Source organism: Poecile atricapillus, chromosome 1 (assembly GCF_030490865.1).
Source record: "Poecile atricapillus isolate bPoeAtr1 chromosome 1, bPoeAtr1.hap1, whole genome shotgun sequence".
Classification (NCBI taxonomy): Eukaryota; Metazoa; Chordata; class Aves; order Passeriformes; family Paridae; genus Poecile; species Poecile atricapillus.
The window spans coordinates 177,233,459-177,260,670 of record NC_081249.1 but is presented as its reverse complement, the minus strand read 5'-3'; the positions used below and the strand labels follow the sequence as shown (position 1 = coordinate 177,260,670).

The 27,212-nt window shown below is 42.2% G+C and overlaps 1 protein-coding gene across 4 annotated transcripts in view; it reads left to right on the top strand.

The window, feature by feature from the left end:
* Nucleotides 1–2,434: 2,434 nt before the first annotated feature.
* Nucleotides 2,435–27,212, top strand: part of NAA30 (N-alpha-acetyltransferase 30, NatC catalytic subunit) — a 33,792-nt gene continuing 9,014 nt past the window's right edge. For 2 of the 4 annotated variants that reach the window (XM_058861411.1, XM_058861171.1), the window contains exons 1-4: nt 2,435–2,544; nt 2,829–3,767; nt 11,225–11,348; nt 13,358–13,413. In XM_058861411.1, the coding sequence (XP_058717394.1) occupies nt 2,832–3,767; nt 11,225–11,348; nt 13,358–13,413 (1,116 nt within the window). In that variant the 5' untranslated portion in view covers nt 2,435–2,544; nt 2,829–2,831. The other 2 variants (XM_058861256.1, XM_058861342.1) reach the window with 2 other exon arrangements.

The following is a 27,212-nucleotide window of genomic DNA, read 5'->3' as shown; positions in this document are numbered from 1 at the left end:
ATCTCAGGAGTAGCCATAGAATCATAGAATCATGAAATGGTTTGGTTGGAAGGGGCCCTAAAGATCTTCCCATTCCAGCCCCCCTGCCATGGACAGGTGCACCTTCCACTAGAGCAGGCTTTCAAGGTCATTTAGACCTTCTTCACCCTCTCTAACAATGTTTCCTGGCCTGGGTTGTCTTCTTCACACAGACATCCCCCCAACATGTGGCTCTGACTCTCCCAATAGCAGCAACATGGCAAGTGAGAGCAGAATTTGGGCCAGTCCTCCACTGACATTTGTTTGCTCTTTCTGTTTAAACTACCCCAGGCCAGTGAACTTGTGCCAGAGCAATTCCATTGGGCCCACAAGGGTCCTTTGGTGCCTGATAACACACACAAAAAAATAAAAATGAAACCTTTGAACACAGTTTTGTATGTGAACACCTCTGTGGAGCAGAGAGAAGTGTTTAAAAACAGATCTGCAGGACACAAAGCCATGGATAGAGACAGTATGAATTAACCTTTCTGAATCACAGAATAATCACAGAATGGCTTGGGTTGGAAGGGACTTTAAAAATCATTTTGTTCCAATCCCCCTGCCATTGACAGGGACACCTTCTACTAGAGCAGGCTGCTCCAGACCCCACCCAACCTGGCCTTGGACACTTCCAGGGATGGGGCAAAGGAGACTTGGAAAAGAATAAATAAATCTAAAAGCATTCAGATACCCATTTCTTTCTCAAAATTTCAGTATTTCCATAAGTAATTACTTTGAATAAAAGCCTTTAATTCCCTCAGTTTCCAACAAGTCTTTTTTTCCCACTTTACTTCAGCACTAAGCAGTTAATAAACAGGAGGCTGTAACTCCACACCATTTATTCTTCCTAATTAAAGAATCCTGTTAGGACATGTAGAGCAGTTCCCGGATTTGACTTTTAAGCCCAGACCTGTCACTTCCTTGAAAAATAACTGTAGCAAACAAAAGTCTTACTTTGGTGGGGCCCTTCAAAGCTCCATGTGAGAAAAGGAAAAAAAACCCACTATCTCTCTGCATTTTGAGGGGCCTTGTGTACACACTAATATTCACATCTAAAGGATTTGTTTGTTTCTGTGGTATCCAGTAGCACTCCTAAAGAGGTTTTTTGAGGCAGAAGAGCAGCAGAGATGGCTTGAGACGTCTTTCAGCCTTGCTGAATTTCCACTGTTACCAGTCACACAACGCAGCCCAAGGCTTATCCAGGCAGGAATGATGTCCCTCATGCAGCTTTTGGAAGGAAAAGCAGCAACTCCTGCGCTCTGATCTGCAACAGAGTGTCACCAAAACACCTCTGGTGCCTGTCCCCAGACTAAACAGAGCTGGAAACATCCTTTGTGGGCAGCGCCTGTGCCCGCTCAGGCTTGGGCTGATCAAACAAAGCCCGGAGCAGACAGTGGCTGTCCCTTGTGCTGGGCACTGCTGAGGCCACACTGCCAGCTCTGGGTCCAGCTCTGGGTCCCTCAATTCAGGAAGGACATTTAGGGACTGGAACAAGTCCAGGAAAGGGAATGGAGCTGGGGAAGCATCTGGAGCTCAGGTTTGATGAGGAGCGACTGAGGGAGCTCAACCTGGAGCAAAGGAGGCTCAGGGGGCCCTTGTGGCTCTGCACAACTCCCGGACAGGAGGGGACAGCTGGGGGGGTCGGGCTCTGGAGACATGCTCCTAAGATGTACCAGGGGACTGTTAGGTTGGGTGTCAGGAAGAATTTCTTCACAGAAAAGGTGATTAGACATTGGGAACGGACTGCCCAGGGGGGTGGCGGAGTCACCATCCCTGGAGATGTCCAAAGAAAAAGACACTGAGCTATTCCAGAGGATCCAAGGAGGTCACAGGGATGGGGAAGGGTCTGGAGGAGCCTCGTGAGGAGCAGCTGAGGACACTTGGTCTGTCCAGCCCAGAGGTCAGACCTCAGAGCAGCCAAAGCCTCCTCAGGAGAGGCAGTGCAGGGGCAGGGTCGGATCCGCTCCCTCAGGGTGAGGGGAGCCGAGGGAACAGCAGGAAGCTGAGTCACCAGAGCTTTAGGTTGGATTTCAGGAAAGGTTCCTCCCCCAGAGGGTGCTGGCACTGCCCAGAGAACGGGCAAGGCCCCAGCTTGACAAATTCAGCGAGTTTGGACACCACTCTCAGCACAGGGTGACATTGTTGGGGTGTCTGTGCAGAGCCAGGCGCTGGACCCTGATCCTTGTGGGTCCTGCCAGCTCAGGATACTCCGAGTCTATGAAAGACTGGATGTGTTCAGTCACAGCCTGGACTCAACGACCTCAGGTTGTTTTCCAACCCGGGTGGTTCAGTTATTCCGTGACTCTGTGACTGATTCCGCTGCCCTGTCCCTCTCCCGTGTCCCTGTCCCAGGCCGGCGCTCCCCGCCCCGGCACCGGCCTGAGGGCGCCGGCCCCGCCCCGCCGTCGCCAGGCGCTGCCGCCAAGGGAGGAAGTGTCGTAAGGGCCGACAGGAACTGGCCGCGGGTTTTACGGCCGCGGCGGCCGCGCTTGGCGGCGGCGGAGCGGGAGCTGCCCAGACGCGGCGGTGAGTGGCGGCGGCGGGGGGACCCCGGGCCCCGAGCGCTCCGGGAACGGCCCCGCCCGCGGGGGGAGCGGGGCAGCCGCCAGAGGGGGCGGCGGGGTGGCGAGGCGCGGCCCGGGCACCGTGCGTGCCTTTGTTCGCGCCCCCCCCCCCCCCCCCCCCCCCCCCGCTCCCCGCCGAGCGCGGCCCGTGAGGCCGCCGCGCCTCCCCCCACCTTCCCGTCGCCCCCGTTCGGTTTGGCGCCCTCCTCCTCCTCCCCGGTGAGTTTGTGTCGGTCTCTCCCGTAGGATATGGCCGAGGTACCGCCGGGGCCTAGCAGCGTCCTGTCCCCGCAGGGGGACACGCTCTCCCCCTTCCCCGGAGGAGGAGGAGGAGGAGGGGGGGCTGCTTCCTCCTCCTCCTCCTCTGCCGCCTCCTATGCCGCCGCCGCCGCCGCCTGCACCGGCGCCCAGGACGAGGAGGCCGAAGAGGAGGAGGAAGAGGAGGGACCCGCGGGCGGACGGGAGCAGCAGCAGCAGCGAGGAGGAGGAGGAGGAGGAGGCAGCGACGGCGGCAAGGGGGGCCCGCAGCACCGCCACCACCACCGCCACCACCACCACCCCCCGCACCACAACCACCAGCTCAACGGCCTCATCAGCCCCGAGCTGCGGCACCTGCGGGCCTCCCTCAAGGGCAAGATCCTCGGCTCGGAGGCAGGGGCGGCCCCCGAGGGGCTGGAGAACAAGCGAGCCAGCAAAACAATGGGCTCCGGACAGCAGCAGTCGTCGCCCCCCACCGCAGCGCCCTGCTCGTCCCCCCACGCCAACCACCTCCCTCCCCAGGGAAGGACTGCACCCTCTCCTCCTCCTTCTCCCCCAGCTAAAGGGGACAGGAGCCAGCCTGCTGCCACAACCACGACTGCTGCTGCTAAGACTGCAGCCCGCAATGGGCTGGCGGGAGAGACTGGCTTGGAGGAGGAAGAGCAGGAGGAGGGGGATGAAGGAGGGGAGGAGGAGGAGGAGGAGTCCCTGCAGCTACTCTCCGGGTCCTTAGCAGCAGCCTGCAGTTTGAAAGGCTCGGGAACGGACTGTCAGCCCGAGGAGGACCTAACGATACGATACGTCCAGTATGAGTCAGAGCTGCAGATGCCCGATATCATGAGACTGATCACCAAAGATCTGTCTGAACCCTACTCCATTTACACATATAGGTATTTTATCCACAACTGGCCACAACTTTGCTTTTTGGTAAGTGCCGGAGGGAGCAGGGAGGGCAGGAGTTGGGAGTGGTTTGGGGCTGGGGAGGAGAGGATGGAAGGGTTGACGTTTGTTGAAATACTTTTAATAACGTTTTTGTGGGCAAGGCCAAACTTCTGTGGAAATACCTGTCCACTTATGACCTGTGCATGTACAAGTAAAGCTTATGCCCAAAGTTCTACATTTGTTAACACGTCTTAAGTGCTGGGGAAAGGGTTTGAGCACAGGGCTAGGATCCAGAAATTCAGAGCTTCTAATCTTGGTTTTGACATTGACTTTTGTGACCTTTGGTAGCACATTTTATGATTCTGTCTCAGTTCCTGGGCTTGGATTTAAAAAAGAAAGTACTTAGTCCACTAATGCCTTGTAACTGCTTGGTAATTCTTGCACAATGGTTTTAAAACTGACTAAAGCAGGGCTGGCACATAAATGTTAAGTGATAGGTGGAGAGGCACTCTGAAAGATTTAGTAGACTTTTTGATCTGTGAGCTTACTTTGACAAAGACAAGTCCAACTGTGTTGCTTTTACAGGTGTGAGAGTGCTCGCAGCATGCAGGAATTCATTCTCACGTTGGCTCCCTGCACTAACAACGTATTTAGTGTTGTATTCTTCCTACTGCACTATTGAAAGGCTGGTTTAGCTGCCCCCTGCCTTCCTAAATGTTTAGCACTTTTTGTGTCTCAGTTGCACGCTTTTAGGATGATAATTCATCCACAGGTAAAGGAAACTGAGTAGAAGTTGGCCTGAGGAGTGTATGTGCATAGCAAGAGCTTAGCTGTGCTTGATTTACTCAAAGGAACACTTAAAGCTGCAAAACAGCGTTTAGGGGAATTTGTGGCACTTCCTTGCTAAAGAAAATGATGGGTTCATCTCTCTGGATGTTTTAATTAAGACTGGACACCCCTCTGAAAGGTCTGATTTAGCCAGAGCCAAGACACCCATCAGTTCAGGGGTATCTCTGAAATTTAGATAGAATATGAGTACAAGAGGTGAGGCTAATGGAGTCCATCTGGTTTTAAATTTCCTGAACATTCCTGGTTTAGGATCTAGTGTAATTTATAGCAGGATTGATACGGTTTATAGGAAGATTTTCAGAACTGTGCCTCTTAACACCCTGCAGAGGGAATACAGGAGGATTGCAGGAAGTTGAGCAAAGCAAGAAGTTGACCTTCTGGAACAAAACAGAATATGAAAATACTGGAGAGCATTGTTGGATGCAAAGTCATGTTTGCCATTACAGGGATGCTGATCAGAGCACAGTGGTGTTCTTCAAACACTGAGCTCTGCCTGTGACTGATTTACCTCATACTGAGAGTAGAATGCTCAAGAACTACAAAAGTCCATACTTTGAGCATCAGGTGTACCCCTGGTAATGCCAAGGCAATGTTAGATACTCTTAGATCACAATGCATTTGTTTAGACTTTCAGTCACTATGGGTTTTTTTTTTGTCAAGGAATAACTGGAGAATTTTGTTGTGAGAAGAGCAGTGACAACTTGTTTGACAGAGAACCAAAACAGATGATTTCTAATAAGTGCATTTAAAGAGTAAGATATCACTCAAGGAAGAGAAAGCTTATTTTGTAGTGACAGCTTCATTTTTTGATAGCCCTGAAGAATCAACAAAACTTTTCTTGAACTCAGTGTATTTGCCATTTTTTTTGGAAAGGCAAAACAATGTGAAGTACATAAAAGTGTAGAGAATAATATATGGCTTTGAATGTCTAAAGCCAGCAAACTGTTACCTGCTTAATAATTTGAAGGTCTTGCTGCATTCTGAGTCAAATTCATGTGGGGGGACAGCGTTGGGTTTTTTTATGACTGGCTTTAATATTTTTGGGGTTTGTTTCTTAGAGGTTGTCTTGAAAACTTTCTGTTCTAGAAAATGTAATTTGTTCCTGCAGTTAATGGATTCCTGAACTACTTCTAGCTAATAAATCGCTTTAAAATATTTATCTTCAGTCAGGGACTGCATATTTCAATTAGCAAGAAGTGTCGGGATGGTGAACATGAAGCTTAGTGCCTGATGGCACAGAATCATTTGTCTTTAATGCTTTGTGGCCTCACAACCTTCTGGTTTCAGGTTTTGACTGGGGTTTGATTGTTTTGGGGAGAAGAGTTAGCCTGTGATTTGATTGTATTTGGAAAAAGATCTGTAAGGGTCAATTCAATCAATTCCTTTACTGAGTTTCACCATCAGCATTTGAAAACTCTTCCAGAACACATTCACCTGTCTTCCCTGTGCTGTCATGGCACCTTTCCTTTTCCCTCCCTGTGAGGGGAAAGGACTGACACCACTGAAATTTAAGATGGGATGTGAATTTTCCTAAATTATCAGCACTTGCCTCTTTCTGATGGTTTGTTCAGTGAACCATCTAAAACATAATTTCCCTATTCTGACAATGCAAGGCTACTGAATTTCACTGTGTGGATTTGAAACTTGCTGAGTTTTGGCTTGACCTTCCCAAGTTTCTCTAAGGGCTGGTGCAGCCCAGGCTGCCGCTTGTTTTTCCTTTCTCTTCAACTCCCTATTCCTCCCTTGTGCCAGCCCATGTGTTTCTGTGATTCTGGGAGCTGAGATAACCCTCTAACTGGAATGTACTTGTAAATGTGTGTGTATTTAGCTGTTTTAGGGTGATGCTCTGTTGGTTTAGTGCTCCATATATATTCCTGTAGGACGTCACAGGCACCAGAGCAAGAGAAGAGGAGGGAGTGCACAGCTGGAGGGAAGGCAGAGGACCAACTCTGACTGGTTTTCAGGCTCAGACCACTTCCTAACTGTACACCCAAAGAAGAAATTAATATTCCACTTTAAAAGGACCTGGAGATACTGGAAATCTTAAAACCCTGTTAAATCCAATATCAAATTCATGCACATAACTGTTACTCTGACTCTGGGGGTAATAAGTTGTGAGTACTGCTCAGTGCTGAGGTGTCACACTGCAGCAGTGTCTGGGCTGTGGCAAGGAAATAACAATTTCCTCCATAAATGTCCAGGGGGAGGTGTCCCTGTCCATGGCAGGGGGTTGGAACTAGATGATCTTTAAGGTCTTTTCCAACCCAAGCCATTCTGGGATTCTGTAGAACTCCAGCTGTCTGGTTAAATTCATGTTTTGCCTGTCTTCAGAAGAGCAGGTTTGCTCTGTGTATTAGGTGTGGGTGCCCAGTAAATGCCTGTTTTTTATTTATTCTTGGAAGCTCTGTCAGCCCAGTTTCTCCTCAAATGATAACCACTCCTCTGCCAAAAAATGACAGGGGGATGGGACATCTTCTGTTTCATGTGAAGTATTTTTAAGCAATGTTACGTCTTTGTCCCCAGATGGATTGTAAATGCATTTTCGACATCGTAGCTTTCTTTTAAAGTGGTTTTCTAGCTTCTAGTCTTAGCAGTGCTAAAGTTCTGAAGCTTGCATTTCAGACTGATAAATTAAATATTTCAGAAAATTGTTTTCAAAATCCTTTAGCGTGGGAGAGGTGAGCTTAGGAAACCTTGCTCTGTGCCAGAATTTGGATAAGACAGAATGTAATAAAAGCAGAGTTCTGGTTGAGTGTTGTAACCTCTCATGTAATTCACTGTACCACTCAGCTGTCTTTTAAGAAAAATTTAGAAAATACGTGCTTTTATTGGATTCTTAACTTTGCCACTAGCTATAGCAGCATTTATAATTTAAACTTTCTCAAATTTAAAAATAACCTATTAATTCCATGTAAGTGGTTTTAAATGTGTTGTAAATCCTAAATGACTGCAGTTAAGTCTTGTTTTATACTAATGCTTTGCATTTTTTTTTAAAATTGGATTCGATTCAAGAGTCTTGGTGTGTTGAAATTAAGACTTGTAAGACATTGTGTCTGTTCTTCAGTTGTGGAAAACCTGGGGCTTAAAGGAAGAACCAGAAAAGTTAGGAGGTTGTCTGAGAAGTCTTCCTGGCCCCATGGCAGACGTAGGAAGAAGTTTTGTAGGAGAATTTGCAAAGTTTCCAGTTTGTTTTTAGGAGTGATCACACTTTGAGACAGTCTCTCGCTGTCAGTGGCTCTGTGAAAACTGAAGTCCCTGCAGCCCCTGAGCAGGTGACAACAGCCAGGGCAGCTATTCCAGAGGGTGTTCCTCTCACAGGAGGGAATTGCTGGTGTCCAGGGCAGCTATTCCAGAGGGTGTTCCTCACACAGGAGGGAATTGCTGCTGTCCAGGGCAGCTATTCCAGAGGGTGTTCCTCACACAGGAGGGAATTGCTGGTGTCCAGGTTCATGGAGTGGAAGCAGAGGGACGTGGGGATTTGCCAGGTACCGGGAAGAGCTGTGGCTGAGGCCCCAGATTTGGGGTTAAAACCATTACCCTGAGTGTATCCTCTAATGGCATTCGGTAACACAATCCCTAAATGAGAGCCAGTTCCTACCCAGCTGTGCCTGGGATACTTTGGGATGGACTTTGGTGCAGGTGTGGAAGGAAAATACAGTGCAGTAGTGCAGGTTCTGCTGTGTTTGAAGTGCAAAATATTTCCATTTTGGGGCTAGTTGGCTGTTGTAATCTCCCTTAAATAAAATTCACATGATCTAGATATTAGATGCATACTTATACTGTGGCTGACAGACATAATGGCATCTTTGATAATGAAATTAATACAAATTGATTAATTCTGTGAAAAGTAATGTTCTTGCTGATTTACAGACATTTCTCTACTAGCTCTTCCAGTATATTAAAATCTGGTTTGTTTTAAGCATTTAAACTTATTCATAGGAACAAAGATGATGCAAATACTGGATTTGGATTCATGCATGTTAATCCTGCTACTAATAACCTACTATTGGAGTAAATCTTACAGTACTCTGTGGAATTTATGATATACAATAGTGACTTAGGCTAAATTCTGTTTGTAGAGAATTGCTTGTTTAGAAGTACTCTCATATACCTGAAAGGAAAGTCTGGCCCATGAGTATCTTGTCCTAAATGACTTTGTGTGGGAGCTACTTTTCCTCCCTCCTCACGACTCTCCCTATTTCTGTCTGTTTTTTTTTTTTTATTCACACAGTTTAAAATTCTCCAGGAAATTAAATTGCAAAGTTTTGCATCATGGTTTAGGCTTCATTTCCAGCTTTAGATAAGGTTGGAAAGAAGGAGAAAGGAGAGGAAAGGCAACAAAAACTCCTCTAAATGAGGTGGAAATGCAGCATTCCCTTTGTGAGTGGAACAGCTCTAGACTAACTGCCAGACTTACCTGCCTGAAGACAGAGAAATAGATTTAAGTGTTTGGTGAACTGGTAATAGAGTCATTCTTTACTCAGCTCGCTGGCAGCAGTGGTAAAACCAGTGGGTATTTGCTTCTTTGATCACTGAAACAAAATTCTTTGCTGTTCATTTAGCATTTTAAATATATGATTCATGAACTTTTCAGAAAAGTGCTCTGGAGAAGAAAGAGCTCAGATATGAAGTGTCTAGATTGTCACTACTCCTGAAGAATGTAAAAAAAAAAATACATATATCTTAAAAATTCTCCACATAACTGTTAGGATCAACAGTTTGCACGTGTTCACTCCAGGGCAAAGCACAACTATAACGTGCTAGTTTGTGGTGTGCTTTCTTTTTTTTTTTTTTTTTTTTTTTAGTGAGGTTTAAGATTACATCTAGGTGCTCTGCATAATTATAGCAATGTTCTGAGCAGTCTGTCTGATGATACTCTTTATTTAACTCCCTGCTTTTCTCAGGTCTGAACCGAGATACAGAGCTTGCCTTGAGCTGAAACTTTGCATACACCGTTTGAGTATGGGCACAGCTTCTCTTTTTCTGTGGCATGAACTGTGTTTTGGAACAAATGAAAGGCTTAGAGACTCTGTGTTTCAGTCCACTTAGATTGTGCTACAGTTTTTGTTTGTTGTTTTAAAAACCACTCTGTTAGATTGTTCAGGGTTGTTCTTGGATACTGCTGAAATGTGTTTTCCTGCCAAATAAAAACTTAGCAATAGTTACATTTGCTTCAGCTACATTAGAAATGGAGTTAAGATTGTGCTGTATCACTGCAACTTCTACTTTATTTGACTTCATTTCACATTGGCTGCAGCTTCTGGTTGACAGATTACTTAGTTTATAACCCACAATCCAGTTGGAGGTGCTGAAAGACTTGGTTCTTTTGGGGGTGAAGAGACTGTGCCTGCAGTATGACCTGCAGGAAGGAATCTTCTGTCCATGGAGCTTTAGCCTACAAGCTGTGCACAAAGGTTCAGGTGGTTGAATTTATACCACAGACTGTGGAGCAGTGAGCTCTGGGTTCACAGGTGGTTGCTCTGAGGCCTGGCAGTACTGGCTCTAGCAAGTCCTTTTCATTTGACGTGTCTTAGAGTCGTAAATTTGGATTATCCAGCAGCTCTTGTGCCAGCACATGCTTGTGCCAATCATGTGCTGTAGTCCTGCTTTAGCTGTGGCACTTGAGCCCAAGATTGGTCCTCTCTGCAGATCTGTCAAAGGCTGTCAAAGTATCAGCTCACACGCCCATATGTAAAATTATGAGTTTCTTTTTATCTCTGCCCATCTTTCCTGAGTGCACGGGAGTTTGTTTTCCCCTTGGATGCTGTTCCACTCTGCAGCATTACTCAGTTTTACTGCTGCAGGTTATAGTGTCATTGATCCCTTCAATGCCTAATCCTTCAGTTAACATGACTTAGTTTTCCTTTCTCTCATGGTAAAATTTTGGTGAAGAGAGTGGGTGTGCAAATGGTTTGACGAGTGCTTGGGGAGGAGTTGGGTCCTTTCCTTTTTGGAGTTTTTCTTGTTAATATTTCAGAATGCCTACGTCTCCTTGACCACGGTTACTGTGACAATGCCACTGGGATTAACTGCCAGTGCATAGCTCTTAACAAATGAAATCTCCCAATAGTTAAAATGTGTGAAATTAACTTTGCTTTTTTGTTTGTTCTCTGGGTGTCATATGACTGAAAGCGACAGTGTCTAAAGATTAAATGCAGCAACACTTTTCTCTGATCCTTTGTGACCTTGACATTAAAACCAGACAAAAATTAAGCATGATATCTACCACAGCCTTTGTACAGGAAAATTCAGATCACTATTAAACAGGAATGGACTTTTTTTCCTGTGAAGAAGCCCATATGAAAGGGTAATTTATGCCTTAACTTGGTCTTTTATTTTATTTATTTTCCCTTTTTAATCACATGTGTTCTTGCCTGTAGACTTTGTGAAATGATAATGTGCTTCTCTCCAGGAATAATTCATTGGTTGTTAATTGACTTGGAACTTTATTGGAATGTAATAAAGCAATTAAGTCTTTTAATCGTAGTAATACTTTAGGAGATGCTTTTAAAATTAACGTCGTTACCTTTCTATAGCTTTATACAAACAAATTTTTTGTGTCTCTTTCACTTGAAAAATGAACTGGTTTACTGCTTTTGGTAGCACTGTGGATCCCAAACTGAGAATTCCATCCGTGTATGTTTGTCTTTAAGGCCATGGTAGGTGAGGAGTGTGTAGGTGCCATCGTCTGCAAGCTGGATATGCACAAAAAGATGTTCCGCAGAGGTTATATAGCCATGTTAGCAGTGGATTCCAAATACAGAAGAAAAGGAATTGGTAAGAATAGCCTTTTTTTTTGTTCTTTCTTCCTTAAATCCTCTAGCTGGCATAACTGTAGCTGTCATAAAGATTTAAGCTGAACTGAACTTCAGGATGTGGTGCTTTGTGTGTCATGCCTGCCTTACTCAACCACACGAGCTCCCCAGTGGCTTTTCTGATTTTGTTAAAATAACCTGAAATGCCCTGTGAGGTTCACACCTGGGATTTGATAAGGCTGAAAAGAAAGGCAGGCAGCAGCCCCTTACCTCTGCCTCTCCCACTGCCAAATAACAACAGTGGGAACTGCTTTGTGGTTTATGTATGCCCTCATTTCCATGTTGTGTACAGGCTCCTTTTTTACAGTGAACTTATTTCCTGACTTACCCCTATAAATTATGCATATATTACCCATCAGGGAGAATGTATAGAGCTCATTATTGTATTAATCAAGGAAGAAAAATAGCTGTGTATTGTTACTTGAATGATTGAAATGGCGATCTGTTTTGTTGGGAAGTTACGTGGTAAAGAAATCACTCTTGGCAGGGAGTTTGCCCTTCCTCATTAATCAGTTTTGCCCTGGTGAATGGATTTTCATTCTAACACCAGTTAGCCAAGTTGGCTTAATTAAGTATTTTTTCTTATGGAACTTAATTTTTTTTATGCTGGTTATTGTGAAATTGCATTTTGTAAGGTATTTTTAACTAAATGTAGCCGTCAGCTCCAAGGCTTAGAACTGTGCTTCACCACTCATCCACACTGAACAGCTCATGCTTCTGTGATTAAAGACAGAAAATTACTTGCAATCGAAAAATACAGTGATCCATTGCAGAATGTATCATTGTGTTTGCTCTCTTCCAGAAAAAAACCTCCAAAAAAACACTGTTCAAGCATGTGCAGATTTTTTCTTTCCCCAGTGCAATTGAAAAGCCATTGTTGGTTTCTGTAGTGGAGCAGAGGAAGAGGATACTGAGAAATCACTGTCTCTGCTTTCCTTTTAGCTGAGTCATGAAGGAGTCTGCCATAATTTAATTGCAGGTGCTTGGATTCAGAAGTAAATAAGAACTAAGGCTGTTATTATGAAGATCACTGCAAGATTTTTCCCTTACTTTAGTCAGTCTGTTAAATTAGAATTACATACAGAGAATTGGTCTTTAAAACTTTGCTTACTCTAGCATTATATATGTTGACTTTTTCCTACATTTGCCACCTTGCTGTTTCTCAGAGTGTGCTGTTAATCTGAAGATCTGCTTTAAATGTAGAACAGTTTTATCATAACACTCAATGAAAATCTTAATTGATTAAAGTTTTGAGAATATTTTAAAACATTCCGTAGATTCCTTGGGGTTTTTTTTCCTTTTCCATAGCCTTCTTATGGAAGTGAGATTTATGCAATTTTCACTGAACAGCAGTTTTTTCCACTAATAACTTTGAAATCAACTTTCAATTTCACCCCAATTCTGCAGACAGGTAGGGATATTACATTTGTAGAACTGTTGTGAAATAGACGAAAAATAAAGATTAAAAAAATTAATGCTTGTCTGAGGGGAAGGGATGGGCTTCAAGAATATTATTAGATACTAGCAAACCCAAATGGGAGTGAGCCATAAGAGCAGTGGTTTCATAAGTTCTGTTACTAATAGAAGTATTTGTTTTAGTAAGAGGAAATTCCCTTGGAAGATGAATGTCCTTCCAGTACATGCCAGCAGATTTTGACTTTAAATGCAACAAAAAAGAATGAATCACATCTTGGAAGGCTATATATAACACCATGTTGAGCATAGCAGCCAGTTTCTAATATCCTTGTGTTACGAGAATCTTGCACTTGAGCTGAGTCTCTGGATAACTTCACAGATTATTTTAGTGTTCAGACTTGAGACTGCAGCTTGACTGCAACTCCTTGTTTTTCTTTCCTCCCTGCTTTCCCCAGGTGTCATGTCATGTAGGTAGCACCCATTAGTCATATGTAAACTGGCTTTTTTTGGTTTTTTGTACTTCAACTCTGACACTTACTGAAATCTGTGTTTCAGGTACAAACTTGGTTAAGAAAGCTATTTATGCTATGGTTGAAGGAGATTGTGATGAGGTAAGATTTTATAATCAAAACTTTTATGATGTAAATGGTTTGCGCTCTCTTGTATGTGGATTGAACTCACAGATTTTTCTTCTACAGGACTTTTTTTTTAGGTGGGAAATAAGTTGGTAAGAAACTCCTTTATAATATAAGGGAAAACAACCTCAAAAAAAAAAAGTATGGCACAAATAGGAGATGGACTTTCTAAATTTGTCCTAAGTGCTGAAATTCAGCAGTTTACCTTGTGAAGCTGCCTCAGCCTTCACTCAGACCATTTTCGTTCAAGGGCCCCAGTTTGAGGTGCAGCTGAGCAGTGGGACGAGCATGTCCTGTGCAGCCCTGCAATCCCTGTGCACACAGCCACAGAACAGTGTGTGCTGTGCTGCTGAGAATGTGGATTTATCACAGCCACTCATCAGGCTGTTCTGACACTGCACAGAGCAGAGCTGCAGTGGGTTAGCACCACGACACAGACGTGCAAGGAGAGCGACTGAATCACTGGCAAACTTCCTTGCCCTGAAAGCTGTTACGCTGTTACCAGATTACAGTTCCTGCTTTTTAAAAAATATAAATACATACATAAAGCACCTGTATTGTTAAGTGTCTTGTTTAACTTGTGAGGAACCATCCATCCACCCACCCACCCTCTTTAACCAGGTTATCAGTCCCTTTAACTTCCAGCTCCTTGGCACGATGCAGCTGTTCCTGATCTGTGAGCATTGTCATTTCAGTGTGTCAATGAGCCTTTGATCTCTCTGTTATCTGACTTCAGCTGCTCCCTCCATTGTCCCACTGCTCCCTCCATTGTCCCACTGCCCTGTGGGGAAGTTTCTTATTCAAAGCTACAATTGGTGTCACAGGACTTCTGGCACACACTCCAGTTTATTTTTCCACTTGTTGTGTTTTGCCTCTTGCAGCATCCCTGCCTATGCTCTGGCTTCATTCATTGGGAGATTTATTCTTCCCCTCAGATCCCTTCATGCCTCTGCTTGCTGGTGTCTTCTTCCCCCTCACCTTGTAATTTATGTTGTACTTGGGCAGTACAGTGCAGTCTGTAATGCTTTTAAGTTCTTTATTTTGGCATCTTGCTTCTATCATGGTTTCTAAAATGCTTTCCTCTAATCTCTTTTACTACCTGCCCACACTGAACTCTAATGAAGAAGAGGTTGGTTGGTTTATTTTCCCCATTGCATTCTGCTATGGTCTTGAGTTGATTTCCCTTTTCTAGACTAGTAAAGGTTTTAAAAAAAATTGCAAAATGCTCGAGGATCATGGTTCCAGAGTTCACACCACAGCTGCATAAGTGAGATGCAGAGAAGGGAATTGCCCACTGTTATTAGAGAGTCAGGAGTAGAACTGGATGTTTCTACTCAAGCTCTGAGTTGCTGTAATTACTGTGTGTTTTCTGAATGTCTGTGTGCTACTTCTCATGTAAATTCATTTCTAGATTGGACTAACAGGTGAATTCTAACAGTAATCTCTTCTGTGCCTGTCTTTTTCCTCTACCACTGTCACATTAATCTAAGATCCCCTTTTGCTGGTTTTTTTACCTCCATAAACATGAAATAAATGTGATAAGGGTTGCAGGTCTGCAGCGAGGCCTCATTAAGTCTTAGTCACAGATTTTCATCTCTGGTGCTGTATAGATGCTTTGGACCAGGGGCAGAGGACATTTCTCACATTCTGTCTCTTTATTTGAAGGCACTACAGTTCAGACTCCTTGAATTGTGTGCTGGATGGGGGCAGCCATGGTTTTGGAACTGCTGTTTGTAGAATGATGATTCCAAGCTCATCCCCTGCTTTTGGAGGGCTTTTGCACCAGCTGAGTCTTGTGCTGGCATTAAATTTTGAACTGGGAGCCCTTTTGGAAGCATGGAATACAAGCAGAGTATTTGACTGATTTTTCTGCACCATCAATTGAGGCACACCCACATTTATTTTTATTTTTATTTATGTTGTTCTTTTCCACATGCAGGTTATCCCCAACCAAACAGCCAATGTTTTCATGAGGTTTTTTTGTTTGTTTGTTTTTTACTTTGACACCAAGTAAGCTTCTTCCACATCCCCAAAATGGTGCCAAATAAGGCTGTTAGTTACTTGTACTACGTGGTGGAGTGCTGAGTTTTCAGTCAGACCAGAATCTGAAAAATCTAACTAGGCACCCATGAAAAGCTCTGCCCTACTCTTGGCTCTCACCAGTTTTCACAACAGCTGTCAGGAGATCAGTTTCTGATTAATTGATGCTTAAAGCTCATCAAACATAAAGTAGTGCATCACAATAATTTGTCTGTGTGAGACAATAAATAAATAAATGTATGAATAGTTTAATCATCCCTGCAGCTTTTAGGGTATTTTTCTACATCTTTTAATAAAATCAGAATCCTGATGAAAATAAAAAATACTGCTTTTTCAGATGAGGTGGAGCTCAATTTAAAACAAATTGCTATTTTCTGAAACATGCTTGGAATAGGATTAAAAACATGAATATGCAGCTGTGGGTGTTGTGAAAAACTTCCAAAGGCTGCTTGGAAACTCTTCCCTTCAATCTAATTATGGAATAGATGCAGTAAATAGACTTAATTTTAATAACTTGTGGCACATAATCTGATAAATGCCTCACTCAGTGTGTTGCTTTTCAAAGTACCACAGATTTGGCTTTGGAGGTACCAGCATTGAGTCCTGAAAAACAAAGGATTTATACAACACCACAGATGAAAATCTTGACAAATTCCAGCTGATAGGTGGCATTTCAAAGCCTGCTGCAATGTTGTGGTGTTTAAGGACATTTTTTTTCCCTGTAGGCTGTTTTAGTGGGAATAAACCAAGACAGGCCTTTGGAATGAGGGATTTACAGTGGTCAGCACCTTGCCTGAGTGGCAGCTTCTGCTGGCTGCAAAATCTTCCACAGGGGTGATTTCTCTGGGAAAGCTGTGGAGTGAGTGAGTGAGTGAGTGAGGAGGTGAATTGACTGGAATGGAATCTGTGTGCAGGGGAGGAGCTGGCCATGGAGCTGGCCATGGCCTACATTAGAATAGAAACCAGGGAAGTGATCTGGTGTTGGGGGTGGGTGCTTGAACCAGAAATAACCTTCAGGCCTGAAGAAAGTACTCAACAGCAGCTTCCAGCTGGAGTGTCTGCACATAACATTACAAAACTTCAGGATCTCGGATTATTTTTTCTTCTTTTTTACCTTTGTGACTTTCTCAAGTATTTGATGTTCATGAATTCTGATATTTGGGGTAGTGAACTGTAATGGGCTGAGTTTCCAGTGCACCACAGTGATTTAGGATAAATATGGGCTGGTTGCATAGAAAGGGTGAACTATGGAAATTAATCAGGTGAAGGTGAATAGTTCTACTTTCAGCTCCAAAGTTTTGGAAATATTTTTCTTCCAGTTTAAGAAAGAAAAACACGTGCTAACTGCAGCAAGGTGGGTGTCTGGTTGCTTTTTGTACTGTTTTTGCTGGCAAGCAATTTCCCAAAACTCTACAGCTGAAGATCATCCTGTGGAACTGTTACATCTCTTAATTACAATTAGAAAGAAGGAGTTCTGTTCATATGCAGGTTTTCCATCTGTAACAAATGGTTGAGGAATCTACAGACAATCCATTCACTTCATATTACTGAAACAATGTACCATGCAAGTGGTAACTAATGAAAATTAGACTCTTTAGAAGGTGAAAGGGAACCACAGATTCTTGTGGGATGTCCCACTGAAACTTCATAGTGGGGTTTTGACCACACTAGTAGATGTGTCACTTTAATTCAGCACCACACTAGCAAAAATGAAATGTGTGTTTTTATAGAATCCTCCTTGAAATCATTACATTACTGATATTTTAGTTTCTCCTAAATCTACAAGTATATAAAGTATGAACTGTTAGATTTTGGGTAGTGCCTCTCTTTAAAAGTTAAGGCAATTAAATTGATTAAGGACACTGGACAAGCCCTCATAACTAGAGTCTGATGATCTGTCAGACTTAAAAGTTAAGAATAGCAACCTCCTCTGTGAGTGCTGAGAGGACTTCATTTGATTTGGCTGTATCCTCTCTATGACTTGGGTTTTAAACTTGAGTTCCTTCAAAATTTGAACTGAAGAATCAAGAAAGCTTGACCACTCCACTTGACTTCAGTTCAGGAATAAATTCAAGGTATGAAAATGTAGCAACAAGGAACATTGCACTGCACTCAATATAGAAATCTTCTTGCTTCTAAAGCCAGTTAGTATTAGAGTTGAGCTAAAATGTTAGGTTTATGAAATTTAAGGTAAAAGAGAACGTCATAACCTTCAGAAAGTTGCAGCTTGAGCAGAAAATGCTATTAAATCTAATCAGAGCTTTGCTGCCCTTCAGGGGGATGTTATTGTGTTATCAGAGGATTTAACAGGCATATGTGTACAACAGAATCGACCCACTAGAGCAGAAATAAATGTAACAATAGAAAGTTTGGAGCTTGATTGAAAATCTCAGGAAGAGATGCACTCTCCACCAAAGGAAGCTAATGAAATCTGAATAAAATATGCCTGTGTTTCCTTTTCAGATAGCAGAAACATGTCTTCAGCTGCATTATGTTGAGATCAGGGAATTACTTTTCATTATGCTGAGACTTCTTTAGAAATACCAGAACAAATCTGTTGCATTTGCTTTCAAGATGAGCATTCACTCAGGTAGTAGGATTCCAACAAACCTGTATTTCAACATTTAACCACTCCCTTCAGCTCAATCAGCTGCAGTGCTGGAAGTGCTTCAGCATTGCCAGGTGTTGGAGCTTGCAGTTGAATAGAGTTGTTACATCATTCTGCCAGGTTACTGAACCTTTGAGAGAGTGAATGCCCTTGGTAGCTGAGAGTTCAAATAAATAATCCCCTGCACAGTGGATTTACACAGGTCAGATTCCTTCTTTGGCTTCAATGTTTGGTTTAAATTGGAATTAAGGAATTGTACAATGTGTAGAAAATAGCCCTCTCCAGCAAAATGATGGTGCTTCCATAATTTGTTACAGATGAATAGTTATCCATTTTAATGGATGAAGGATGTTAGGAGTACTCCATCACCTCACAGGACTTGCTAGTAATGTTCTGGGAGATGCCAACTAGAGCAATTCAATCTCTCATTCCTGTCACAAAACTAAGAATTGAATTAGGTTGTCTTAAGTGTGCAGCTACAACACTGCCCTGCTGTAATTTCAGAACTCTGATGATTAAAATTTTAATGTGTGACTCTTAGTTCCTTTTTGTAAAACGAACTGTTTCCAAGTCTTACATTGTTCACTGGATTGTTATCCCCAGCTTTATTGTTCTTTCAACATCCTTACACTGAGAAACACAGGTGGAATTGCTCATTGGAATGTGGCAGCCGGTGGTTAGACTGGTCACCTCCAATAAGATTTTAAAATCCATTTAATGTATATATTTGACTCAAGTTTCAGGCCGCTCTAACCACTGGTTGCCTCCCCCTTTCACGCTGGCTTAGCCACTCAGACTGCAGAAAATAAACCCCATGGAGAGAAAAAGGAAAGGTTTTCTGCCAGGTGGCTTTGGAAGTAGCTCAGGAACCAGCCTTGAGAGCTGGCAGGAGAGGCCAGGGGGAAAGGGAATGGGAATGTGTGCTTGAAGGCAGGGAGGCCACAGAAGCCATGAAATCAATGGACTTTAACCACTCTACAAATCCAGGCTGATATTTTGATGCTGTATTTTCATTTTATGGTCTCTCTACAGTGAATCAGTTCCTGTTTAATATGTGGATGATCACTGTTGGGGTGTGTGGAGCCCAGGCCTTGTTAGTTCAACCCATGTTCTTGTGCAACCAGCTTCTCTTGCTAATAGCAGGACCTTAAATAATTGAGTTGGACACCAGTAAAGAGGCAGAATTAGTTTTTATTTTGTGGAGGGGGTGCAGGGCTTGTCAGTATGGCAGAGCTCTGTTCAGTACGTGGTGAGAAAAGAGAGAGAAACAATTCTGAAAAATTCTGAAGTTTTGTGATGAATGTCTTGTTAAGGCCAGTGTAGTTTTTTTACCTGTGCTTGAGAGCTCTGTGGCAATTTTGAGTCTTAATTTGGACTACTCTTGGGCTTAGGTTTGGTCTGAGTTATCTCTGGCAGGTCTTTCTGCAACTGGGATCTTACCAACACAAGGGAAAAAATATGGAAAACTCTGCTTATTCTTCTGGTGTGCACTGTGATTTGTGTTTAGGGGATTTGTTGGTACCCAAGTTGGATCACCAACCTGGGATAGTGGAAGATGTCCCTGCCTGTGCCAGGAGGCTTGGGCTGGATAATCTTGAAGGTGCTTTCCAACTCAGACCACTCTGTGATTCTTGTGTTGAGCACAAATACTGCAAATGTTGGGTCTGGTGTCAATTCAAAGCTCTTACCTACATCTAACTTGAAGGAATCAGGGGTCAAAGATATTAAATCATTACATAAATCCTGATGTGCCGAGTTCTTGTGACATGCAGAAGTTCAGTCACTCATTCAAAGTATGTTTTGGACCCTAACCTGTTTGGTAGCTTGGGTTTTGGGGGAGGATGTTGGGAGACAGAGGCTGTTTGGGATTTGTTTATTGCTGTGTTTTTTACCCTCGTGGTGCTGAACTGAAATACTGTTTACAGTAAGAACTAAAATCTTCAATGTTGTTTACAATTACAGTTGTGGATGAACTGCTATATTATATTCTTTTTTAATGTGGGAATGGATGCTTAATGTGGAAATATTGCTTAATTAAGTAAAGATAAGAAGGAATGAATTCCATTTATTGCTAACAAATGTACCTTTAAATAAAACCTTTGGAATTGGTTCAGCAATCACATATTTGCAACTGCCGACTAACACGACACGCTTTTTTTCTTTCGTTTTATTTCTTTTCTCCCTTAAAGGTTGTATTGGAAACAGAAATCACAAATAAGTCTGCTTTGAAACTTTATGAAAACCTTGGTTTTGTGCGAGACAAGAGGCTGTTCAGATACTATTTAAATGGAGTGGATGCACTGCGTCTGAAACTATGGCTGCGTTAGGAGACCCCATCCCAGCGAGCAAGCGACGTCCCAGCAGCGCAGAGTTGTCCTTTGCATGCAATGCAATTTGTCCCAAATTGCTTTGCAAGGTGGACTTTAGTACTTTCCATGCAGCTCTTAAACCTGTCAGTGTCCCATTGAGTGTCGCACACATTCGTTGCACTTTGGCATGGCGCATTTGTTCCGAATTAAAGCCGATTGTCTCAGACTCCGAGTCCTTTTGGTACCAGCCAGATGTGCCAGGTGATAGCCAAGATCTGTTCATTCATTTGCAAGTCTGCTGACTCTTTAGGACATCCACACAGTGAACGTTTTATCAGAGAAAACCTGGATGGGAATGCCGCTTTTGGTTCCCGAAAAAATTCAAAATAAAGCCAATGTAGATTGTAAAATTCTATAAGTATACTAACATTTCATACAAAAAATTGCCATAGTTTTCTGGGGAAGAAGAAGAAAAAGAAAAAAAAGGCTTCAATTTTAGGTTTTATTTTTCAATATTGAATTTTTCCATTCTTAAATATTGGTACCTCAGTGATTAGTGAATGAAAAAATGTATTGTAGGGTGGGGTGTGTGTTACAACGAGTAACCATTAAATTGCGTCTGCCAGTGCCTGTATAGATAAGTATATTTGTCTTCACCTCTAAGTTTGGAGTGCATGCTTTTATTCTTTTACTTTCTTCAGTTGTCTTTGCAAGGAAAAAAAAAAAATCTCCTTTTATTTAAATTCTGGATTTGATAATAAATTATTTCAGATTTTTATAATTCGGATACTTCTCCCAAACAAGGGGTTGGAAGGCCCTTCTTATAGCAAGAAGTGTAAGCTATTTTGAAAACCTTGAGTAGCTGCTAAAAGAACCTGGTGGCACCAGTGAATTTCTGCTGGGTTTGGATGCACTTTTTTCATTAAAAGAGTGAGGGACTTCTTTTAAAAGAAGATATAGAAAAATTAATGTAAATTGGTATGATTTTTATTTAATCAAAATTATTGCTAGAAGCTCTGAGAAACAGCTATTTTAAGATAGTTGGAACAATTTTTTTTTCAGATTCAGATTGCTTTGCTTCAGTGTTCTAAAATGCTTCAATCTTTGGTTCTTGGTCTTGGAAATAAATTTCAAGGTGTATCGTATTCATTTTTAGCTGTTCTCATTTTCTCAACTTAACATGAGCTAAATTATTAGGGGATTTTTTCCCCTCTAAAATCAAAGCAGCGGGGAAGGAATTCTCTGTCTCTCTTTCTTGCATTCACTCTTGCTCTGTTTTTCTCTATTTTTTTTTTCCTTTCTTTATTTGGGCTTACATAGGTTTTACAAATACCCATCAATTTTTTCAGTAATGACAGTGTCGAGGCTTTCTTGTTCTGTGTGATTCCATAGCCCAGATCTATGAATCAGTTGGGTTGGTTTTTTTTTTGTTTTTTTGTTTTTTTGGTTTTTTTTAATTAAATTTTGAAAGACAAAAATAAAAGTACTAGGTGACTTATGGAAGCACCTCTGTAATCAGAGATTTCAGAGTTGGAAGGGACCCATCAGGATCAAGTCTAGCTCTGAGATGAATGGTCTGTACAGGGATCAAAAGGATGAACTCTCAGTGAATTCACTCCCATGGAATCGAGCGAATTCTACAGATTTGCCTTACTACACTTTTTTTTTTTTTCTTTTTAAGGTTTGGTTTGAGTCATGGGGTTGGTTTTGGGGTTTTTTTTTTTGTTTGTTTTCATTTTAGCTAATTACTGTACACTAAAAACAAAACCAACAAAACCCCTACCTCCAGTATCATTTGGAAAAGAGCCCTGTGCAGGAAAACTGGATTTGAGCAAAGCCGCCTTTTGCACAGACCAATCGCACATGGTGATGGACGTTTCTTACCATGTACAAATCATGAGTTGTATTTGAAAATAAAGATTTTTAATGGAAATTGGCCCTGCTGAGTTTTCTGCTTGTAGAGACACCATCTGTGCTGTCCAGGGGGTCTGTTCCCCTCAGAAAAGAAAACTCATCTTTAAGAGGGTGCCCAAGACGAGGTGTAAGTGGGGTCTGTTACTCCCAGGACATGCTGGAGCTCAGCCTAAAGCCTGTGTGTAGCCACTGCTGCCTTGTGACACGACAAAACCTCTTGTTCCCCCATCCCCTCAGCAGTGCCAGTTTTTTTGGGTGGCTTTTCAGCAGTTTTGCTCAGTGTTAAGGCTTCAATGTTGGTAGCCACTCCACTGAGTCAGGTTTCCCTCAGCTGTGGTCCAGGATGTAGGGACTGCCCTGGAGCTGGATCTGGGAGGTTTCAGACCTTGCAAGCAGCTGTTGGACTTGAGTCACAAATTGCAAACTGGGTTGCCTTGTGTGTCTTGCTGGGGTTTCAATCTGCAAAGCCAGACAGGCAAGTTTTCTATTGGTTAATATTTAAGCTGTGGGTGTCTTCAGATTCAAAAGCTGACTTGGAAGTGAGCTGAAATCTCTCCTCACTGCTAAAAATATCCCTCTGGAGCAAACTTCAAATACAATTCTGGTTGGTTATTGTAAGAAGTGGTTGCTGCCATGCCTGTGTTGAAAATACTGAGCAAAATAGGTGCAGTTTTTGTTTTTCAAAGAGCACATGGCTTGAAATGTTCTGCCATGGCTGCTGTGTCACAGAGTTCACTGCAGGAGACACTGAAGCTGCATGTGTTGGGTCCTGTCAAACAGATTTGTTCTCTGTACTGCTTGGGATTAGGAAATCAAGTGGGAAGCCTTGAATTTGCATAGATTTTCAAAAGGAATCTAGCAAGGAAATGTTGGTTATTTCTCCTGTCTGTTGCTAAACACAGTTCTCTCCCCCTCGCCTTTTTGCATTGACAAATCTAACTAAGGAGTTGATTGCTTTTATATTTAAATTTGCCCAAATGTTGCTACTGGCTGACATGTTGGTCTGGATGTTTGCATTCATTATGTTGTTTTTTTAAGAAATGATCAGGTTCATCACCTTCAAGGCATCATCAGATTGGTGTTGCAGAGTATGTCACAAACTATTTTTCAGGGCACTGCAAGACATTGCTACAACTCAGTGCTGTGTTGAAAAATCTTCAGGTCTTGTATAAACATTACAACCTATGTTGGAGTTCAGGTATCAGGTGGGCATCTATGAAAATAGCAAGTGTATCTCAAAATACTGGACTGCTGTTTTGAGTGGATTATATTCTTCTGTCCCTTTATCCTTTTTGATGAGAACAAAACCAGTGGGGTTACAAAATGTACAAGTTGTCTAAATACAATGCAGTCAAATAAATGGTTACGTTGTTTATCTATTTCCTTTTCAACAGGAATGTTCTGATGATTGTTTTGTCTACAAAATACAAATACACACTTGCTCAAGGCCAGGTTGGATGGGGCTTGGAGAAACCTGGGCCAGTGGAAGGTGCCCCTGCCCATGGATCTTGAAGGTCCTTCCAACCCAAACCATTCTGGAAATTCTCTGGCAGAGAAATGGTGGGGAGATTTTTACAAGAGTAAACTGTCTCTCATGACTTGATTTAAAAGTTGCCATTCCTGTGTCAGAAGCATCTTGAACATCATTTATCTGAACAGTGTCATAGCTGAGCTGAAATGGGTCCTTTTTTATGGCTGTTAAGTCATGACTAACACAGACACTCTGGATTTTCCTGGGAGGTAAGGAGGGGGGTTTGTTATTCTGCTTGCAAATAAGCAAGAATTGAAACTGCTTGCAGCCCTTGCAATGCTGAGAACTCTTTTTAAAGCATACAGAGGAGTCCTTGGTGTACTTTGAAAAAACATACTTTTAAAATCCTCTCAAAGTACTTTTCATGTACTGTGAGCTTTATTCCCTCTACCATTATGTCCAGGCTCCTAAAACTCTGGGAATTTGCCAGCAATTGTGCCTGTGTGCTGTGCAGGTGACTGAGGGCTGTAAGCAGCCTGCCAGAGACTGCTGCTCATCTGCCAGGAGCTCCACGGCTTTTCTCCTTCCACTTGCTTTTATCATTCCTTACAGCTTCCAGTACCTAAAGAGGAACTTTTTTACAAGGGCATGGACTGACAGGACACGGGAATGGCTTCAAACTGACAGAGGGTGGGTTTGGATTGGAGATGATGAAGAAATTCCTGACTCTGAGGGTGCTGAGGCTCTGGCACAGAGAAGCTGTGGCTGCCCCATCCCTGGAAGTTTTCCAGGCCAGACTGGACAGGGCTTGGAGCAGCCTGGGATAGTGGAAGGTGTTAGAAAGAGATGGTCCCTTCCAACCCAAACCATTCCATGATTCTGTTATTCTAATGAATGATTCTCCAGCTCTTCAGCCCTTGCAGGTGGCTGGAGGATGTAACCTCCAGGTGAGAGACACATTTAAATTCCAGCTCTGCATCCACCACAAGTTCCATCCTGGACTTCAGAAATCATCTAGCACAATCAAAACTGAACCCTCAGAGCATCAGCAAAAAGTGCCCTAAGCAGCTTCTTTTCTAAGGTGTTTTTTCCTATTTTCTGCACCAGCTATTGCCTTGAGTTGGGGCATTTCCTTTTAAAAAAAAAAAGAAAGCAAAAGCAGGACAGGAAAATTACTTTCTGTTGAAGTGAATGCTTCTCTCCAGGTGCAAAGACAGAGAGAAGGTGACAAAGAGGAGGTGGTGGCTAAAGATTGAATGTAGGAGCTTAATAATAACTGGTTTCTGCTTTCTATCTGTAACAAGATGCCACCTGCTGCTCCTTTTTTTGTTGTTTGTAAAATACCAGTTAAGAGGAAGGTTGTAAAAGTAGGTGACCAAGCAGCTTTGCTGAAGTAAGAAAGATTTATGCAAAGCTGAAGTTGTTATTTATATCATCATCATAATAATATAGACTATAGAATAATAATGATAATAATAATGATAATAATAATAATAATAATATAGACTATAGAATAAGCTGAGTTGGAAGGGACCCATAAAGATCATTGTAGCCCTGCTCCTGGAAAACATATTATATTATATTATATTATATTATATTATATTATATTATATTATATTATATTATATTATATTATATTATATTATATTATATTATATTATATTATATTATATTATATTATATTATATTATTTATTTTTAATATATAGTATTTACATATTTTATATAAATTTTAATTTTAAATTATAAAATATAATTTTAAATTTATATAAATTTTTAATATATATTTTTATATATATTATATTTTTAATTATATTTATATTAGCCATGCAACTCCCTTCCAGACAATACCCTAAAATCCCTGCCCTGTCCATGTGAACACACTCCTTTCCATGAGTAATTTAGAGCACACAGTTAATTGAATACTCTCGTGTTGCCACGGCTCCCTCCTGAGGGATGGAAAAGGCTCTTAGTCTAAATCAAAATTAGTCTTTAATATCAGCAAGAACAAACAAAGGAGCCCTCAGAGTTGGATGCATTTGATGAAAGGGGTTGATGTGTCACTCCTGAATTGGGCTAAGTGTGCTCCAACCCCATTGACTCCGAGCAGGAGGCTTTGCTGGAGGAGATAATTATATAAAGAGGAAATGCTGCTCTTCAGACAAATTAAGGATGTCCTTCTCTCTCATCTCTCCGTGCTGATCTGGGAGTCCTGCAGCTCTCCAGGGATGAAAAGCAGTTTCAGGTTCAGCCCTAACGAAGGGCTTGCACTATCCATGGCTCCTGCTGCTGGTCAGTGACAGAATTCACCAGAAAATGGCATTTTTTAAATTTTTTTTTGTCTTTTCCACACTTTTTTTTACTCATGTGACTTGATCCAAAATCCTTTTGGGTGTCCTTAGGTCCGAAGTCTCTCCTGTGGCTGGCACAGGGCTGTGTTTCTTGCAGCAATAAACTGAACTTGTTAGGGATGAGTGAGCTGGGCTGCCTGCAAATGTAAACAGCCTCAGAAAGTAAATAAATTGGGAAGTGGTTCAAGCCACAAATGGCAGTCGGAGCCTTCTCCTGCAAATAGCAGAGATTTTTATCTCGCTGTCTGAAAGTGACATTCAAAGAATTGCTCTCTTGAGACTGGAAAAGTAGTTCTTCATTACAGGAAACAGGCCTGGATATGATTAAAAAGTGAAAGTGTTCTCCTTGGGGTTTTATTTTTTAGTTTTATTGAAGGGAAATTGAAAATCTGGCAATCTCCAGGCTGTCAATGAAGCAGAGATTCCTCCAATGGCTCCATTTATAAACTGACAAATGGAATATGGAGCAGACATTTACAGAGGTGCTGCCTTGCATTGGGCTCTATAATCTCAGTATTCTCAGTCCTTTGTACTGTGTCAAAATAGGCCAAAAATACATTTATTGAAATGTCAGACGTCAATGTTCTGGCTCTGTCCATGTGGAAATAACTTTTCTATCTCTCCAACAGGAATCTTGTAGTTCTCTGTGAGATTGTTTTGCAGTTCACTGTGTGTTCTTGGAAAGCCCTTTGGAAGAAGTGCTCTCGGAAAACTTTCAGCCTCAAAATCCCAGGAACATTTTGAACCTACAGAAAGAGCCCTTTTTTTACTCACAGATCCTGCAACTGACTTCTGTTTTTTTTCCTCACCAGCTGAAGAGCTTAGTCCAGGCATGGAAATAAAAATCAAATTCCGGAAAAAACATTTTTAAAATGTCTTCTTAATGATCTTTTTCCAGCTTCATCCCTCTTCCCCTCCTGCTTGAGCTCTGCAAACTTTTAGTTTCAAGCTGTTCTAACATTCAAAGGATGGGTTACTGTGGGTAAGTTTTCCTTGGTAAATAATTTCCAGGGAGATTTAGATTTCTTTTAGCTGCAAATTTCTGCTTCTTGAAATACAAAGATAATTTTCAGGGGTTTCTTT